Source organism: Poromitra crassiceps, assembly GCF_964638095.1.
Source record: "Poromitra crassiceps genome assembly, contig: HAP1_SCAFFOLD_89, whole genome shotgun sequence".
NCBI classification, from domain to species: Eukaryota; Metazoa; Chordata; class Actinopteri; order Beryciformes; family Melamphaidae; genus Poromitra; species Poromitra crassiceps.
In genome coordinates this window covers 843,704-862,955 of record NW_028152245.1, presented here as the reverse complement: position 1 = coordinate 862,955, position 19,252 = coordinate 843,704, and the positions used below count along the sequence as shown (strand labels likewise).

Here is a 19,252-nt window from a genome sequence, read left to right as displayed (position 1 = left end):
AATGTAAATATTAATATTTTTTAATAATGCACCAGGTTAGAGGGTTCCTTGTACAATTTACAGCATTAGTTCTTTGAGAATCTCTTCCATTATCAAAGCAAAACTGGTATTGTAACTAAAATATCGATATTGAATCGGCTTGGGACCTTGTGTATCGGAATCGTATCGGGAAGTCAGTGGCGATACCCAGCCCTACACACACACACACACACACACACACACACACACACACACACACACACACACACACAGTGTGTAATTAATTTAAAACTAATTAATTTAAAACTAACCATAAAAATGTACATGAATTGAGACAGTATTGTTGATTTTTTTAGATAGTTAATTAACCTAGCTTTATGTCCTTTCTCTTACTCTATCCTACCCTGGATTGAATATTTTCCTCTATTCAACTGTGTTTTTGTTATGTTCATTGTATTATTCATTATTCACAGTTCATTGTCTTTTAACTGATTATTTTGATCGTTCTGTTGTTTATTGGAAAGTGTATTGAGACACATTGATGTGATTTTGCACTCAAAACAAAACTTTACTTGATTCAGCTTCAGATAAACAACTTCTCCATTCTCAGTTTCGAAGCTCTTCCAATAAAACTGGCCAAACTGAAGACTTCCTCTCTGAATAGTCATTCAAAACAAAAATGATTGATGTTTTTGTGTAAATCACTTGACAGAGAATTCAGTTCCGGTCAAAACTAGTCTCTTAAAACAGACTGTCTCATCTACATCCGGCGAATGCAGGTATGGCGGAAGCATTTGAAAATTGCGGAAGCCAACTCGTCTGTTCTCACTAGTCAGAACAGTAAAATGGGGGAACGAAAACATTGATGCACACAAAGCGCAAGATCCACCGGAAGACGCGGGTCTTCCTGGGCGGAACGTAGGAACCAAAGTGCTTCAAAGATGTAATGGATCCGGCAAGTTTCTAATACTTTGTTTGGTAGCCTATGTCCATGCTTCTTATTTTTTCTCTAACTCGTAGCGACTGGCGAGGTTAGGCTGCCTACTGCTGCATTTCTATGGGGGAACGAAAACACTGCGGACTGGAACACATCAGGATCAGGACCGACGGGCGGGTCATCCTGCCTGTAGTACCTAATGGGTACCAGAGCCTGGTGACGCGAGGACCAAATAAGTATGCTATTGCTCTCGCAAACATTTTGAAAAGTAGAGTTATACAGTAGTATGGGGAATGGCCCTGGGGAAAAGGACATCAAATAGAGTTTATTCAGATTTAATCCAGTAGTTGGCGGTAATGCGACATGTTGGGAAGAAGACGCTCCTCTCAGCTGAATGCTCACGTCAGTTTAGCTGTGAAGCTATTGGAGATTACGTTTGTCAGTAAATAGTTCAGGAGGAAACGTTCCTGTCGCTGTATGAAAATGAAAATGTCTAAAGTCCAGAAGCTGCACAGAGAAGCCTTGCCTCCAGACATCCAGCAGCCGTTGGTTATTAAATTAGACGTCCCCGCTGAGCAGCAGGAGTGGAGTTCCAGTCTGGACCAGGAGGACCCACTATTGTTTCTATAGTTCTTTGTTGTGTCCTATGTTTATGTATCACAAAAAACAAACTTAACACTATCACAAAAAAAATCTGTGGTGGATGTTTTGTCAAAATGGAAACATCCCTGTTTGCTCAATTTAAATATTAAGACTGTCATCCTTGTCTGTGTAAAGTTATCCGATATCTGAGCGCAAGCTGGAAATAACATTGTCATGATTGGATGACTCACTCATGCTCCTCCTTAGAGCATTGTTATGATTGGATGACTGGCTGTCAATCACACTCCTCTCACTGAATGTTTTTTTCCTTTCAAGGAGAAGGCACTTATGTTACCAAGTACAAAGTTATTTGACTTTTGTTTGATTACATTTATTTAATTATAATACAAATTATATTAATTGTCATACTTTTTGAACAGTTAGATAAATTGGCCAATAATATCACTATTAGACAGCTACTAAGGAAGGTAAGACTGCACTATATTGGGCGGGGGGGAAAAGTGACTTGACTTGCCTTAACTAAGGACTCAACTTGACTTGCCCAAAACAAAATGACTTGGGACTTTTGGACCCAATTAGTTGTGACTTTGAGACTTGGATCAAAGTGTCTCCCATGTCTGATATTTACTTACTATTGAGCGTTTCATCTTCAGAATAGACAATCTCTGGCTTCATTACTGCTGGTAGGTGTGGCTCAACGATTGTGCAACAGACACATGCACCAGTGATTGGAGCAGACCAGACACTGCTGCCTATGTCATCAGCATGAGTGTAGCGGTAAATCCAGCCAACCAGAGTTTCCCATCTGAAAGAACTGTACAGTGAAGAAGTAAGGTGAAGGACCAAGAACTCCAAGAACTTTGAATAAATCAGGTGGGTTCACTTTTCTGAGTCTCCTGAAGATGCATGGACAAGTACTAACTAGGTGACAAACAAACAATAGCCAACTAACAGTGAGGGTGAGCCCACACAACTGATCATCGCTTTGTTTCCAAATGACATGGTTGTTCTGTTCCTCTGCTGGATCAGTGTTGGTTGGAGATGATGGTGTACTTCACAAAAAGCTACTTTGACATGTTATCTTCCCAGTTGGATGTTGTGTGTAGACATACTCTTAAAACACATTGTAGGCCTAGTTGATTCATTGTTTATGCTTTGGTATTGTATTGTAAGCTTTGTTCTACTTTTTACTGTATAAATATAATGTAGCGTTCCTGGTATTGAAGAGGCAGAGGCTTCTTGCTGGTACAGGGGTCTTTATTCACAGTTATTCATATTTCCAACTCTTGGCGGTTGTCACGCTCATAGCTAGCTGCTTCTCTCTAGGCGGTATCCGGAGACTGCCCCCGCATGCTCAGTCTCCCCTGGAAGTCTCCCACAAGCATAGTGTTCCCCCCAGTAACACTCCCCCACATCAGTTCCTATCTGTAGTCGAGACACTTCCATTGCTCACCACTGTATGTGTAACACTGATTCGCTACAATAAGTTTCTTAGGTCAAATCCCTTTTGATTTGAGGATCAGGCTTGGCTTGATCCGTTTGTGGCTGCTGTAAATAAATGGCAGTTAAAGAAATGTGTCATTCTGCAGGTATATGAGAATTAAGTCTATAAATGGAACGATAGTTACAGAATGTATGGGGGTGGGGCTTAGCGATTTTGTGTGTGTGTGTGTGTGTGTGTGTGTGTGTGTGTGTGTGTGTGTGTGTGTGTGTGCGTGCGTGCGTGCGTGCGTGCGTGCGTGCGTGCGTGTGAGAGATCAGCAATGATGTTACTGTGCTGTCTTTAAATTTACTAGTTTAAGTTTTTAGTGTATTAAGTTGTTAAAAAAGTGAGTGATTTGTAGGTTTGGGAAACTGTGACAGAGTGAGAGCTCTTCTCGCTGCGCAATCTTTGGTCGCTGTGCAATCTTTGGTTTTGGAATCTGCTGCAGAGTGAGAGGTCTGTCTGCTCTCCGCTCCTGTTCTGTGGGATCTTTGGCTGCTCTCTGTCCAGTCTAGCTAGAGAGTCTAGAGCAGTGGTTCTCAACTGATCTAGCCTCACGACTCACAGTTTTCCTTAGTCATCAAGTCGCGACCCAATTTTCAGAATTTAGTAGCTAACTTTGTAGCTTAATTTAGCTCCCTTCACAACAAGCTAGCATGGCATGTTGGTACCAATGGATGACTTAGGCTTAGGGTCTTCTAGTTTCATATGGTACCAGTACCTTCACTCTTTCTCTTTAGTTTAGTTTAGTTTATTTCACACATCATAACATGGAATACAGTACATGCTGCATACATATATTTACAGTAATTGGATGCATGAAAGGGTCACCCCAAAGAAGCTATTTAAAGCTTATGATAGGGGGCCCGGGTGCCCACATATAACAGACAGGATATTGGCCAGATATCCTAGGATACAACAACGTACAAACAGACATACACAATAGACAATCCCAGAGTCATGGTTAGGAAGATTAAAAATAAGCCCGCTACAGCCTCTGAAAGAAAGTAATTTCGGCTGCGGACGCCAGCATCCTCAATGAGTAGAACTTTTTTTTCATATGCACACATCCGTGACCCACTCAAAACGGCCCCGCGACCCACTTGTGGGTCCCGACCCACAAGTTGAGAAACACTGCTCTAGAGAGAGAGTGGTCAGCGGAGGACCAAAATGCGTGATTCATTAGCCAATGAACAGCCAGGAAGGGGTCTCGCGCTACTTCTGAATGCTAAAATAAAGCTGATCATGTACAATTTGATAAAAAAATTAATAATTTTTTTATCAAAGTACAACACAAACTGTCCATTTTGCTGCAACTCGACAGTGCTGCTTAATCCAGGACCTTACTTCCTGGAACTCTTGAGAGTAAGAAACTGGTCCATTGGAGTGAATGGAGATGTTGCGTCTCTTCTATATACACGGCTCTGGCTAAGTCTAGCTGCGTTGCATGTCGTTTTTTAAATGGTACCCATAGAACCCATTCTCATTCAGATCTCTTGAGGTGAGAGGTCAAGGGACCCCTTTGAAAATGGCCATGTCTGTTTTTCCCTTGCCAAAATTGACCCTAAATTTGGAGCGGTATTTAGCCCCCTTCCCGACAAGCTAGCATGTGATGCTTGCTTTACTTGGCCGGTAGTCCACCACCATCTCCTTGGTGGTCCTTCTGATGTTGAGCTGGAGGTGGTTGATGTCACACCACTCCACAAAGTTCTTACCAGAGAATTTTTTCTTATTTTTTTTTAATTGCGTTAATCGCATGCCGCTATTTTGTCCCTTCGTCGCACCTGTACTTGTAGTCAAGCCGTTCGCAGCCGTTTCCTGTCTTCTGCCTGTGGAGGCATGGAAGACAAAGACAGCAATGTGCTTCTAAATGGCTCGTTTTACTTTAAATAACACCCAAATGGCACAGTGGACAAGTCAAGAGCAGTAGTTGCACCTTGTGTAAAACGGAATTAAAATATCACCGAAGTACATTGAGTTTGAGCTATCACCTAAAAGCTAAGCTGTAACTCTTTAAATCGATGTTTCACATCTCTCCTCCCGATCAGAAATGTCGTGTTTTCTTTTCGCATGCCAAAGATGATAAATAATAATAATAATACATTTTATTTGGAGGCGCCTTTCAAGACACCCAAGGTCACCTTACAAAAAACTGGAACCAAAAGATAAGAATTAGGCTTGTACCTAATAGGCTACATGATGGTGCATCTGTGATCCATAAAGTCGATCAGATGAATATTGAAAGCCTTGTTACCATGCTGCCTGTGGACAACACTTTCCTGTTTTATCACTTTGATCCTTAACGACCACAGCTGCACGTTGTTGGCTGGCGTACATCGGCGATGTTTGGTTGTTGAATGAATTTGTTCATCATACAGTAGCCTAGGCTATACTAACCTATGAAAATATTCATTTGGGCTAGGAGGATCTGGGTTTAAATGCCTCCGCTCGCCTTTCAATCCGGGAGTGGTGGCTGTCACCTGAAAGCACACCCCAGGACGGGAATGTGGCGGTGCTACTTGGCTCTGTGTGAAAGCAATTTCTGTGGCGAGGCTGCCGGCTTTGCGGGCCTTCTGAACTGCAATATTGCGCGATCTGTGTGAAAGCGCCTTATGTTAAAATGGTTGTAAACTATGTAACCAAAACGTACAGAAATATGTGAACGTCTTCCTTTAATGTCGATACAAAGGATCACTCGGTCGGACTCGGAATGTTGAAACACGCATTTCAGAACTCAAGATGGCGGTTTCTCCTCTTGCAGGGCACAGCACACACTGTCATGCAGTGCAGTCACCACAAACAGGGTTCTGTGTGTGTGTGTGTGTGTGTGTGTGTGTGTGTGTGTGTTGTGTGTGTGTGTGTGTGTGTGTGTGTGTGTGTGTGTGTGTGTGTGTGTGTGTGTGTGTGTGTGCGTGCGTGCGTGTGCGTGTGTGTGCGTGTGTGTGCAAATTCTCCACTGTTTTTGTCATATTTATATAACACTGCTTACTGTCTGTTATAAAATACCAATAAGCAGATGTTTAAAACAATAATGTCCTCTAAAATAGGTTAGTGCAGCAGTGGCTTTATCCACAGGGCTGTGGATTATGGAAGTGTGTCATACTTTTCACCTACTGATCAGAATGGCTTCATCTGATTGGGATATTTCTGTGGATATGCCTTGACTGAAATGTTGTTATTAAAAGCAGGACATTTATGTATTCAGATTCAGGTATCAGAAGTTGGAAAAGACATGAGTTGTGTTCTTTCTTTCCCCCACAGAATCTGGAACGCCTTAACGGACAACTATGGGAAGATGATGGCGGTGGACTGGAAACAGTCTCGAACACGCTCCCTCCACATCCTCATGTTCAACCTGGAAGAGAATCCGGTGCGTTGGACTACACCCCTCCCTTCCATGCCTCATATATAGGGCTGTGAATCTTCACTGGCCTCACGATTCGATTCGATTACGATTCAGAGGGCTACGATTCGATTTGATTACGATTATCGATGCATCTCGATGCATCTTAAATCGATGCATCACTTTTTTCCGCAATACATGATTTATTTTTTCTCACTTTATTTTTTCTCACTGTGTGGCTACTTTTAAAATAAAAGTGCATTTGGAATTGCATTGTATTATGATCCATAATTAAAATAAACAAATGCATGTACTTCCATTATATATATATTTTTTTTATTTTTTTTTATTATCGATTTTTGACATTTGTGAATCGATGCAGAATCGTGCACGTCCTCATCGCGATGCATCTTATAATTGATTATTTTTGACACCCCTAGTTATATACTGTATATGTTTTAATTTACCCCTCCTATCCAAGCCCTCCTCTCCTGCCCTTTCAGTTCATCCCACAAATCTCAAATATTCATTGTGCTATCTTCACGGTTTTCATTCAATCCCCCCCATCCTCTTTGGCAGAGAGCGAGTGATGGAGCCACGGAGCTGTTGGACGAGGAGGGGCTGAGGGAGCAGCTGGACATGCACTCCATCGTCTCCTGCCTCAGCGAGGAGCCGCTCTTCACAGCAGAGCAGGTAAGTTTCAGACACATTCATTGACTGGGCTGACGTTCACTGGGTTTGGTTGATCAGGGTTTCGGGCCATTCATGAACTGAATTGAGAATGCATAGTAAATTCAAATTCAAATCTTGGAATTGAAATGTCACCCAGCTGTAAGGAAACAGAATTTACAATTGAATTGGAATGACAAGAGTAACAAAATTGAATTTGACTCGACTCGCTACCAGTGGTTCTCAAAGTGGGCTCCGGGTTCCATGGGCTCCCCAGCAAAAAGGAGAATCGTTTATTTTCACTATAATTCCATCCATAAGTAACCCAATGTATGACTATTTTAGTCATGGGCAGCGCCACTGCTGGCCATTTGGGTGCCCTAAGCGTAAATGTTTTCATTGTGCCCCCACCCCGTCCCAAGAAAAACTCACAAATTATATGTATGTATAGTATATATATATATATATTATGTATTATGTATTATGTATTATGTATTATGTATTGTGTGTGTGTGTGTGTGTGTGTGTGTGTGTGTGTGTGTGTGTGTGTGTGTGTGTGTGTGTGTCAGACTGTAAAAAGAGAGGGACAGAGTGAGACCAATAGTAATTTTGTTATGTTTTACTTGAGATGCCTGAATTATTTCATGTTACAAGCAGAGGTGCTTTATTTTGTATCTGCCCTATGCAGAGAAGTAGCTTAACTACAAAAATAGTGTGTTGCAAGATGGACTGAAAAGTCCCCTGTTTATCTCCCTTTCTGAACAACACCCGTTCTGATCATTATAGAGCAAGATGATGGCTTCCACTACACAACACTGTATTTACGTAGGCTACGTTACATATTTGCGGGAGTGGGAGGAATCTCACACGTGTACAGATGTGACCGATGGAAACGTGAGTTTGTTTACTGCGTCGCATGTAGTTAACAAGGAGATCCCACAACTTTCTTTTAAGGGGGCACCGTGGCCAGTTCAAAACAGTGAATGCTAAACTGGCCGTGTGGAGAGTTAATTTTAGAAGGGGCATTACCAAACTGCGGGGCATCCACCACACACTGCCTGTTTGACTGTGGTATTCCTGCTCTGGATGATGCCCTAGGGCGACACTTGGTGCCCTACGCTCAGTGCGTTGTGCGCGTGTAGGGAGCGGCTGGTACACTTTCAGTAGTAAACATCTCAAAGCAAAAATGGGGGACCCTGGGACAATTATGATCAAATGGGGGTCTGTGGTCTAATTTGTGTCAGTTTAAGGGTCGTTGACATGAGTTTGAGAACCACTGTGCTAAACATTATAAATCCAACTAATCATGACTCAAATTAAAGACAGTTAAACAAAATAAATGCATTCAATCATAATTTCTGTATTACGGTTACGTGTCATACATCAAGTATCGCCTATGAGGAACCTTTAACATTTTATGATATTCACTATTGATAATATATAGTATAACACTATGTGTAATCTCAGAATGGAGAAAAGAAACTGAAATTCCAATTAATTTCCAATTCTGTTTCCTGTAATTTTTTTCCAATTCCAGTTCCTCAGTTAAATTGGAATTGCTGAGTTAATTCATGAATTGACCCTCAATGTTATACTGTGTGTTGCTGCAGGTTATCGAGGAGATCGAGGAGATGATGCAGGACTCTCTTGACATGGAGGCGCAGCAGAACCCGTCTCGGTCGGACCTGTCCATGCTCTCACTGGACATCCGGCACTCCAGCACCAGCAACTGCTACGAGGACAGTGAGTGTCCAATGAACAGGGCTGATGGTCTGTGTGTAATCAATTAGATTGTCTGGGTGTGCGGGTAGTGCAGCGCTACATTCCCTGCCTACCAACACGAGGGTCGCGGGTTCGAGCCCCCGCGTTACCTCCGGCTTGGTCGGGCATCCATACAGTCACAATTGGCCTTGTCTGCGGGTGGGAAGCCGGATTAAAGGTATTTATACCATGGTCTGGGTGAATACTCGATTCTGATTGGCTGCAGGGTGTCCATTAATTTGTGATAATGTACACCTAGCTAAGTAGTTCCAGGCAAATGGTCTGTTCACCATTCATATCAATGCGCCATGGTCTCGACAGAGCCATTTGAGCTCTATACCACCGTTAAGGGTTAATATGGCACTTTTTATAAGTTAAGAAAAAAATTGAGTTGGTCAAAGTAACTATTTAGATTACCCCTGTGTGCTCAGTTTATTAAAATAATAGCTATTTAGAAATCTGTCGTTTTCTGAGATGTTGTAATGTCAGCTGACAGAAGCCGGCTCTCAGCTGTCAACTGTCAAACCAGCTCTGTTTATGACTTTGCAGAAAGCCAGCCAGGCACTTTGCAAGAGCGCGCGCTGCCTCTATCACTGATACAAATCAAGTCGAAGAGGAAAAAGACAAGATCAACAAAAAGAAAACAACAAAATGGGCAGTTAACAGCAACACACTGAGAGACGTCCTTGTACAAAACATACCTGGACTCCAACATAGAAAGCTTCAGATGGTTTTCTACTCCGAGCGCGGCACGCGCCACTTACATCTTATAAGACCCGCAGACGTTAACGTAATTCCCTGGAATGTGAGTTTAACCAGCCAGTTACATGGCTTTGCATTCTTAGACATTGGCAAAATTATTACCGGTAGTTAGTTTATGGTCTAGAAATTCTGCCAGGTGCAGGCACTAATCGGCCATTTTCTCCAATGATAATCTTGAGCAATCGAGGGGATTATTTTGTCTCGCCGGTTCTCAACTCATATCCAAGGTTATGAAAACTAGATTTTGATTGCAAAATGCATGAACATATAAATGAATGGTCTTGTTGTGTTTCTTTGGCAAGTGACCATGGTATAAGCGGGTTATAAGAGGGACCTCGCGATTGGACCTCGGCTTCGCCTCGGACGGTTCACGCCTCCACGTCACGTCGTCCAATAATTTCTGATAATGGACACCTCGTTGTGCATTAACCCTTACGTGTCCTAGACGTTGCACTAGTGCCTCTTCTGGTCGGTCGGGGTGCCTGTTCGCCGGGGGAACTGGGGGGAATAGCGTGATCCTCCCACAAGCTGTGTCCTGCCGGGGGAACCTCGTCGCTGTCAGGTGAAAAGAAGCGGCTGGCGACTGCACATGTATCGGAGGAAGCACGTGCTAGTCTACAACTCTCCCCAGGTCGGCAGAGGAGATAACAATTTGCCAACTGTAGTAATTCTCTCCTACATTGCATTACATTACATTACATTACGTCATTTGGCAGACGCTTTTATCCAAAGCGACTTACAATATCACATTTTTGTCAGCAATAGAGCAATCAACTATGCAACACAGTCTATGACAACTACAACTTTCTGAAGGAACAGTGGTACAAGTTTAGTTTAGGTTAGTATTTTTTTATTTTTTTTTATAGAAAGAAGTTAGATCAAGAAGGGCCCAGATGGAGCCTGAAAAGGTGTGTCTTTAGTCTTTTCCGAAGGATCGGCAGTGATTCAGCCGTCCTGACCGAAGGTGGAAGCTCGTTCCACCGTTGAGGTGCCAGGGACGAGAAGAGTCGAGATCGGGGTAGCGAAGGAGGGGCGTGGCGTCCTGCACTGGTGGAGGAGCGAAGGGAACGCTGAGAGGTTTGGAACCTGACCATAGATTGCAGGTACAGGGGAGCTGACTGGTGTACTGCCCTGTAGGCCAGTACCAGTGTCTTGAATTTGATGCGTGCCGAGATGGGAAGCCAGTGGAGCTCCTGGAAGAGGGGATTGACATGAGAGAATTTGGGTTGGTTGAATACCAGACGGGCTGCAGCGTTCTGAATGAGCTGAAGCGGTCGGATGTCGGTGGCAGGTAGGCCGGCCAGGAGCACGTTGCAGTAGTCCAGGCAAGAGATGATAAGTGACTGGACCAGGAGTTGAGTCGCTTCTCTTGTGAGAAAGGGACGGATTTTGCGGATGTTGTAGAGAGAGAACCTACAGGAGCGTGCTGTAGCAGCTATGTTGGCTGAGCAAGACAGCTGGTTGTCAAGGATCACCCCAAGGTTCTTAGTGGCACTAAGTGGCACAAACAGTTGCACATAATGCTGGTTTGAATGAGTCAAATACAGTTTGTGTGGGCTTTAAGAGGGAAATTGAGTAATGTCTTTAGGGAAGACACAAAACATTCCTGCCTTTGAGATGAAAACAAATGCAGCATACTGTATATATATATATATAGATATAGATATAGATATAGATATAGATATATATATATATACCGGTGTGTGTATATGTATGTATGTGTGTATATATATATATATATATATATATATATATAATAAAAGAGATTGTATTAAATATTATGCGTGTGCCAAGGGTGAGGACCATGACTGTTGCAGAGCTGAATGAGCGGCTGGAGGAGACGGAGATCCTGAGGTTCTCGGAGGAGCTGGTCCAGCAGCTGGCTCTCAGGGACGAGCTGGAGTTTGAGAAGGAGGTGAGGAACAGCTTCATCTCAGCACTCATCACCGTGCAGAACAGACAGAAGGAGCAGTGGGATGTGCTCAAGAAGAAGAAGAAGCTAAAGAGTGTAGCCGGTAGCTCACAGAGCCGCGTGGACAAGACGCTGGGATCGGTCAGTACTCTTTCGAGTTTTAAGGATTCTTTAAAATCCTCCTTCTTGATCTACATGTATTTTCATGTCACTGTTATTTGTTTACTATAATAGATTATTCAGTCTTTTTTCTTTGCAATATGTATTTATTCATTCAATGAGTTCATTAAAGTACATTTACAAGGGTTTTTCTTTTTTCCCCTTAACCCCATTCCCTCCCCGCCCCTGGTCCTATATAGATTGGGGCATACAAAAAACAGTATTAAGGTACATTTCATAGAGTAAAATAAACAAAGAATAAAGAAATAAGTAAAATAAAAATAAAATAAATCATCCATTCCTTCTTGACACCATACCACAATGTAACAAAACAGGAAGAATATGTAGTGACATTGATAGTGTGAGCATCACAAATAGTGTGATCTCTTATAAAGTTTTCAGTTTGTCTATGTAAGTGATCATAGGACCCCAGACAGAGTCACATTTCTTGGGTGATCCCCTCATTTTGTACTTGATTTTCTCTAGGTTAAGAAACAAGAGCTACCACGCAGCCATCAACGACTGCATCACCATGGGGGGCAGCCTGAGCACGCCTCTGACCGGGTACGAGAACGACCGGCTCTACAGCTACGTGCGGGAGAGCGTGGGCCCTGAGGAGCACATCTGGCTGGGCGTCGATGACATGGTGACAGAGGGCCAGTGGGTGGACCAGTCAGGAGCCGCCGTGCGCTTCAAGAACTGGGAGACGGAGATCACCCTGCAGCCGGACGGGGGCCGGGGCCAGAACTGCACCGTCCTCTCCAGCACAGCCAACGAGAAGTGGTTTGATGAGAGCTGCCATGAGGAAAAGGCCTCCGTCTGCGAGTTCAACATCGTCTAGGGTCACAGCTGCTTTGCTCTCCTTGCTAAATCTCTGACTATACACCATTCTCATATTCATATGGATAGACTGGATGCTGCTGCTTGCAGGGCATTTGAATGCTATCAGGTATATATGTCCAATGCCTTGAGGAATATTGTGCATTTTTCTTAGCCTTCACTGTTTCTGCAAACCTTTAAGCCCACAGCGCCGTGGTGTGGCCATTCAGCTTTATGGCAGCATGCCCACTCCCGCCACCCACATCCCACTAGCCACTCCCACCACCCACCCCTCGAATCCTGACTCTCTACCTACCACCTTCCTATCCCTAGCTATGGACCATCCCCCCCCCCCCCACACACACACACACACACTCTCCCACCTCCCTATCCCTACCTAGCTATGGCCCCTTGCACCCCACCACCACCTCACATAACCCCCTATAGTAATAGCACCTACGCACCCCTCAAATCCAGACTCTCTTCCACATTCCTATCCCTAGCTACCTAGCTACCTAGCTACCGAGCTACTGCCCCTTTTCCACTAAACTCACTAAACGTCCATGAGTGACTGAGTGTAGCCTACTGACTTTTCCATCTGACCCCAGCGGGGCCACGGGATGATTCGTGTGACCACATAGCCTAAGCTAAAACCATTGGAAGGTCATATTTGACATACAAAACAAACCAATCAAATGTGTTCTGATAAAGTGATACCCTGCTTCAATACAGATAGTCATGGAATTCTGGAGCAAATCATAATCTCACAATAAACTCTTTTCAGATTTGGGTTTTTACAGAAAAAAGTCACATCGAATGGAGGTCCGTAGCCCTAATGTGGACTAGGGTCCTTGAAAAAGGTTGTGATTTAGAGGAAAACACTAATGGATGGCTTGTCTTTAACACATTGACTGCCAGCCGTTTTTTTCTTGCTGTAGATAGCTTCTGCCAGGGAGGTTTTTGAGGATTCTAGGCTCATTTTACAAGAGCCGAGGTTTCTCTTCTGTTACGACTTCGTGAACACCAATCATCTAAAAAGAACTAATAGAATGTGTGCTTTCTCTGTCTAAAAGAGTTAGTTTGTAGAGTTAGTAGTTATGTAAGCATTAGCAGTTGAATACAGCATGGTTTCAGCATCAGAAAAAATATTTAGAGATAAACGGCTTTTTGTGAAATTCGATAGAACAGTCACTTTAACCATTCATTTTTGGCATCAGTAAGACCTAAACAATAGTTTTGAACAGTAATTTCCTCCATAACAGCAGTAAACTTCCCTCTGCTCAACTCCTCCCTCCTGTGGGCGTTCTTTTTGGCTGCAGCGCCATGTCACAAGCACTTTCCTACCTTTGCAAATGCACTTTCTCATACTCTCGACCTCTCAAATAAATTTCTGAATAGAAATTAAATTACTCTAAATTATAGCGAAAAAGAAACAAAAAAGAATGGGTTGAAAATCCCATTCTAAAAGCCTTTTAGAATGGGATTTGTTTCCAATTTGGTGTCGGACTAGGGGGCAGTCCCCGCTTGTCACCAGTTTGCTTTGCTGCTGCTGTGCGGGTGTGAGCCTGTCTGTGCGGCCGCTCTTTGAGGAAGTCTGGTTAGACTCGCTCGCTTCTTGGAGTTTTGGTTGAGGGCTTTGATGAAGCTTTTGCGATTCTGGTCATATTTATGCTGCGTGTTTCAAAGTGTGTCCCACCCGCAATCCACTATGCAAATCTGCAATCCCGCACCGCCAGCAATCAGCGCGAAATGAAAGCGCCTTCGCCAATCCACCTTCATGAGAATGGCTTCAGTCACACTGCTTTTTGCTTGCCTTCCTCTAGTCAGGAAAGCACTGTCACCACTTAGTGGGTCGGTGGAATGGGTTGTACACGTTGTACACGTCCAATACCTATATAAGAGATGTAAAAGGGTTCGATGCACATCCCACCGTCAAAAAAAAAAAATCGTTTTTTTTTGACGAGTCAACTCGTCGCTGGCAGTGAACAGCTGGATTGTGTTTGACGACTACACTTGTCGCTGGCAATCAAGGTGTTAATAGCATTATGTCTATTTTTTATTTTCTAATGTTCCAAATATCTGCTGATTCATTCAATTAAAAAAAACGTTTTTGTTTTGTTTTACTGAATAGCAATCATATAATTTGCTTCTTAAAGGAACACTCTGCCCATTTTCAACCAGCTTTGTATCATTAGAACATCAGTAGTATATCAGAAAACTGTAAACTGTTTTGAAGTCTGTCATTTAATTTGACAGTTATTAAGTGTTAAAGTGTGGACCAGTGACATCACTGGTCCACACTAACTCAAATTAATAACTCATTAACTCAAATCAACTCTCAATAACTGTCAAACTAGATGAATGACAGAATGTTTGACAGTTATTGAGAGTTGATTTGAGTTAATGAGTTATTCATTAACTCTAACACATTAACTTTAACACTCAATAACTGTCAAATTAAATGACAGACTTCAAAACCGTTTACAGTTTTCTGATATACTACTGATGTTCTAATGATACAAAGCTGGTTGAAAATGGGCGGAGTGTTCCTTTAAGCCATTCTCTCATGTCTCTTTGTTTCTAGGAATGAAATTAGGATTATCAGGTTGTGCTGCTTATATTGTATGACACTATTAATATCATTCTGAAATGAGTTTTTATTTTTGAAATGCCACATCAGAATGACATGACACTTTCTGACAGCCACAGTCAGCTGGTCCTGTCATTCTGAAGTGAAATGATTCTGTGGAAGCGGAGGGTTTCCTTTTAATATGAATCTGAAATGAGGAAAAATCTCTCTCTCGCCGGCCAATTCTCCCCTCCTTTCTTTGATCTCTCATTGAGTCGAATGCAGCTAAATTGAGAGTTGCCCTGTGGCTGTGGTTGCCCCTCCAACATGGCGCCGATGTTGACGTATGATGCACCAAGTCATGCGGCATCTACTGTATGTGTATATGGGTGGTTGGCATAGGGCCCTGAAAAAAGTAGTTTTTATTTACTTCATATAGTGCACATAAAAATGATAGAGTTGTGTAATACGGATTCTTATGTTTCCAAAAATATATGTGGTATAGGAATATGAATTTTTTCACTAATTTGTTTTATCAGTCCCTAAAATTGTCATATGGTGTGACATGAAAGTTTTTCTTAAGTACCTCACTTTATCACGACTCTTTATCATTACTATCTTGAGATCCAGCATTTCCTTATGCAAATTCATGAGACATTTTGTATTAATTTCTTATCACACAAGGTACGACATGTCCTAAATGTTTAAATATAGGCTATTTTAGAGTAATAACTAGGCATCTCTACACACGCTCGATTCCTAGGCTCGCTAGCTCAGCCGCTGCCCATCCTGCAGCTCACAGCTGGCCCTGCAGCTCGCATACGCAGCTCGGCTGCTGCGCGGCCTCGCCCCCAGCTCGCCTGCTGCGTGGCCTTGCTTGCCCTATTGGCGTGTGCGAAATGTCTCCCTCTCTCTCCTTCAGTCTCTTCCCCTCTCTCTCCCTCAGTCTCTCCCTCTCCATCTCCCTCAGTCTCTCTCCGCCTCTCTCCCTCTCCCTTGTGAGCCTCATCAGTGACATCATGACTGAACTATAGCCTCAGCCTTAGGGCAATCAGCCTTAGGGCAATTAGTCTGCCCTAATTAAAAAAACAGGCTCCGTCAGGTCACCCGCATGGGTGCTCGTTACGCCACCTGAAAGTTTCAGCACGATCGCACATAAAAACGGCATAGCTGTGGCCGGACAAAATTCTTGAAACAGACAGAGAAACAAACAGAGAGACAGAGTCCACATTGCCAAATTTATATATAAGATTCTGACAAACTGAGTTGTAAATCTAACAAAATGCTTGTGACTCTTGCACTATTTTCCATTGTGTTCCATTTATCACTAAAACACTTTTTTATTGTCACCTTTATTGCCAATTTTGACTGTCACGCCATATTATAATTGTCACACCATATGTTGAACCACACCTAACCACAATGTATCAATACAATAACATGCATTATATGCATTTAACATTTAAATAGGACAGTGGAGTAGGTAAGCATGCACTAAGTGTGACAAATGGAGTAGGGCAGTATGGACTTCCCTGAGTGGAGTAAGTATGAATCTTTTTTCATGTGATTATAGACATGGAAAAAGTGTTAAAAAGGTCAAAACATACATGAAATGTAGCTATTAGTTATAAAATGCAAGACATGACTAATAAATAGTATGAAGTGACAAAAAAAACTGTCACACCACATGATAGTCTCACACCATGAAGTTTCATCCACCTTGCATAACATTGTGCCTTGTGGTTAAACGCTAGCATGCTAACAACACACCCATTGCAATATGGTACTGTAGCATAGCTTTCCAAGCAGGCCCGTAGCCAGGGTTTGAGAAATACCATGGTCATTTAGAAAGATAGATAGAAAATTTTGTCCATTTTAAAGTAAAATGCTTCAATCTGGTGCACTTTGAGAGCAAGATTAAGAGGCTAGATCTATAAAAAAAAACTACAGACATGTTAGATTAATATCCTCTTTACTGTGCTGTTGCTTTAAAATGATACAAAAAATAAATGTCTCCCCATATAATATAATTTATATTCTGCATACAGGTCACATGGCAGAATCCTGCTCAATTAAATACAATGGCCCATCTACACAAACATCACTTTACAGGGGTTACTTACCCATTCACTTCAATAGAACTGTCCCCAAAGTCTAGCCCCAATCTAGCCTCAATGCAAAATCTGAATGTTGTGAGTTATCTCTCTTCCTTCTATAGCACACAGAGAGGAAGCAAATTGTTGCATTTCCGATCAACTGTTGCATTAAAACATCAATGACAGATGAATAGATCTAGCCTGGGTAAACCCAGCCGCCACGTGACCTGCTCTCAGTGACTACCTTGTGACTAGTGAGCAGGGTCTGTCTGAGAGCAGGTCACATGGGGGCTGGGTTTACCCAGGCTAGAATAGATCTGGGGACCGGGGCTATTTTTCTAAAAAAAAAACAAAAAAAACGAGGTCATGACCTCGGTGTCCTCAATGGTAGCTACGGGCCTGTTTGCAAGTAATAATGACCAAAAAGTAATTGATCTTCAGAATTTTTATGTAAAAAAGCATCGCACCAAAAGACACTGTGAAACATAACTGAAGTGGCAGTGCCAAAAAGATTGTATTTATTGAAGAAACATAAGAAAAGACAAGAGACATGTAGGCTACTCCTTCCATGTAGGCTACTCCTGAGATATTTTCTGTAGGCTACTGCCTAGTTGAAAAAGGACCTCTCATCCCAAGGGGTATCCAAACAATTGACCATTTAAATATCAGTCACACCATATGATTTTCATTTCTGGGACAATCAGAAATGACTCAAAATAGGCTACTATGCCTGGACTTTGAAAAGAGCAGACTCACAAATAGACTGTTATCATTCTGTAGCTACTTTGTTGAGGAGAATTCCATTTATTTTTCTTAGTTTTACTCAAGTTTAAACTTCGTGGAAAAGTGCTGGGGACACAATTGTCACACCATATGAGATGTTTCATGTTTGGTTGAAAATGGTGAAAAAGTGAGTGATGAATTGCACGAATGTGCAGACATGTTTGACTCCCGGCAAGCCAAGGAGGGTGATGTGAAAAATAATGACGTTTTTGCAGTCTGCTGTGGCTCGAGAATTTAAGAGGGACGATGCCGACATCTAGTGGTGGTTTTGTGGAATTGTAGGCAGCTAAAGGCAAGGCAAGGGAGCTAAAGCCACCTCACTGCTGTCTGAGGCCTCGAGAACTGAAGCACTTCATGAATCCAGACAGCAACTTTTTGCCGACACGCACGCACGCCCACACACACACACACACACACGACTGATCAGTGATGTCATAGGGGGTACACACACACACACACAGACACACACACTCCTACTGTGCGTAGGCAGGCAGCGCCGCAGAGCCAGCTGGCTACGCCTCTTGACACGGTCTGGCTACGCCTCTTGACACGATCTGGCTACGCCTCTTGACACGGTCTGGTATACACATCACCCTTCAAAATAAAATACTCGTTATTTTTCTCTTGATTTAAAGAATTACAAGAACAATTATGCTTTCTATCTTCCACACTGAGCGTAGTTAGGCTCGTTTTCAACTCACCCAACACATTTTGTTTTTCATACTGTATATTTTATGGATTTGGAAAATGTTTCTAAATCATTTTTAAAGGTTGTAGACAGAGTAGAGTTTTGCTATACAGTATTTACATTTCTGTATAAAATATTTGGTCAAAATAATTACATTGTTCATTAAAAATTAATTTTTTTTACCTTCAATGAATATTCAAAATTTGACAGTTTCAAGTATAAATGGTGGTAGTGCATCAATGCTATATTTAATCCATAAATAAAAATAAATAATATAAAAATAAATAAATAAATAAATACATACATAAATACAAAATAAATGAATAAATAAAAATAAATAAATAATAGGCTACAAAAAATAAAAAATAAAAATACATAGCTAAAAAAAAAATCAATAAAGTCTCTGCCTTTATACACTGTTCTCAAACTTTTTCATGTCAAGGTCCCCTAAACTAAAACAAATTAGACCACATGGACCCTCATTCGATCATATTTGATCAGGGTCCCCCATCTGATATATGTTTTATTAGGAGATAGTGTGTGGCACCCATGGCCAACATTCTGTCATTGTCAACACAAAAACAGCCCTATATTGCAGCAGACAGACAGACAGACAGACAGACAGACAGACAGACAGACAGACAGACAGACAGACGGGGATCACAGACAAAGCTGTCTGTAGCAGGGCT

At 42.2% G+C, this 19,252-nt stretch overlaps 1 protein-coding gene across 1 annotated transcript; it reads left to right on the top strand.

The window, feature by feature from the left end:
* Positions 1–844: 844 nt before the first annotated feature.
* Positions 845–12,449, top strand: LOC310800815 (fasciculation and elongation protein zeta-2-like; the record flags this gene model as incomplete). The annotated part of the gene is made up of 6 exons (XM_083664730.1): positions 845–897; positions 6,264–6,372; positions 6,925–7,038; positions 8,625–8,757; positions 11,355–11,646; positions 12,095–12,449. The coding sequence occupies 6 exons, from the start codon at positions 845–847 to the stop codon at positions 12,447–12,449; spliced, it is 1,056 nt and encodes a 351-aa protein (XP_083520856.1).
* Between the last annotated feature and the right edge of the window lie 6,803 nt (positions 12,450–19,252).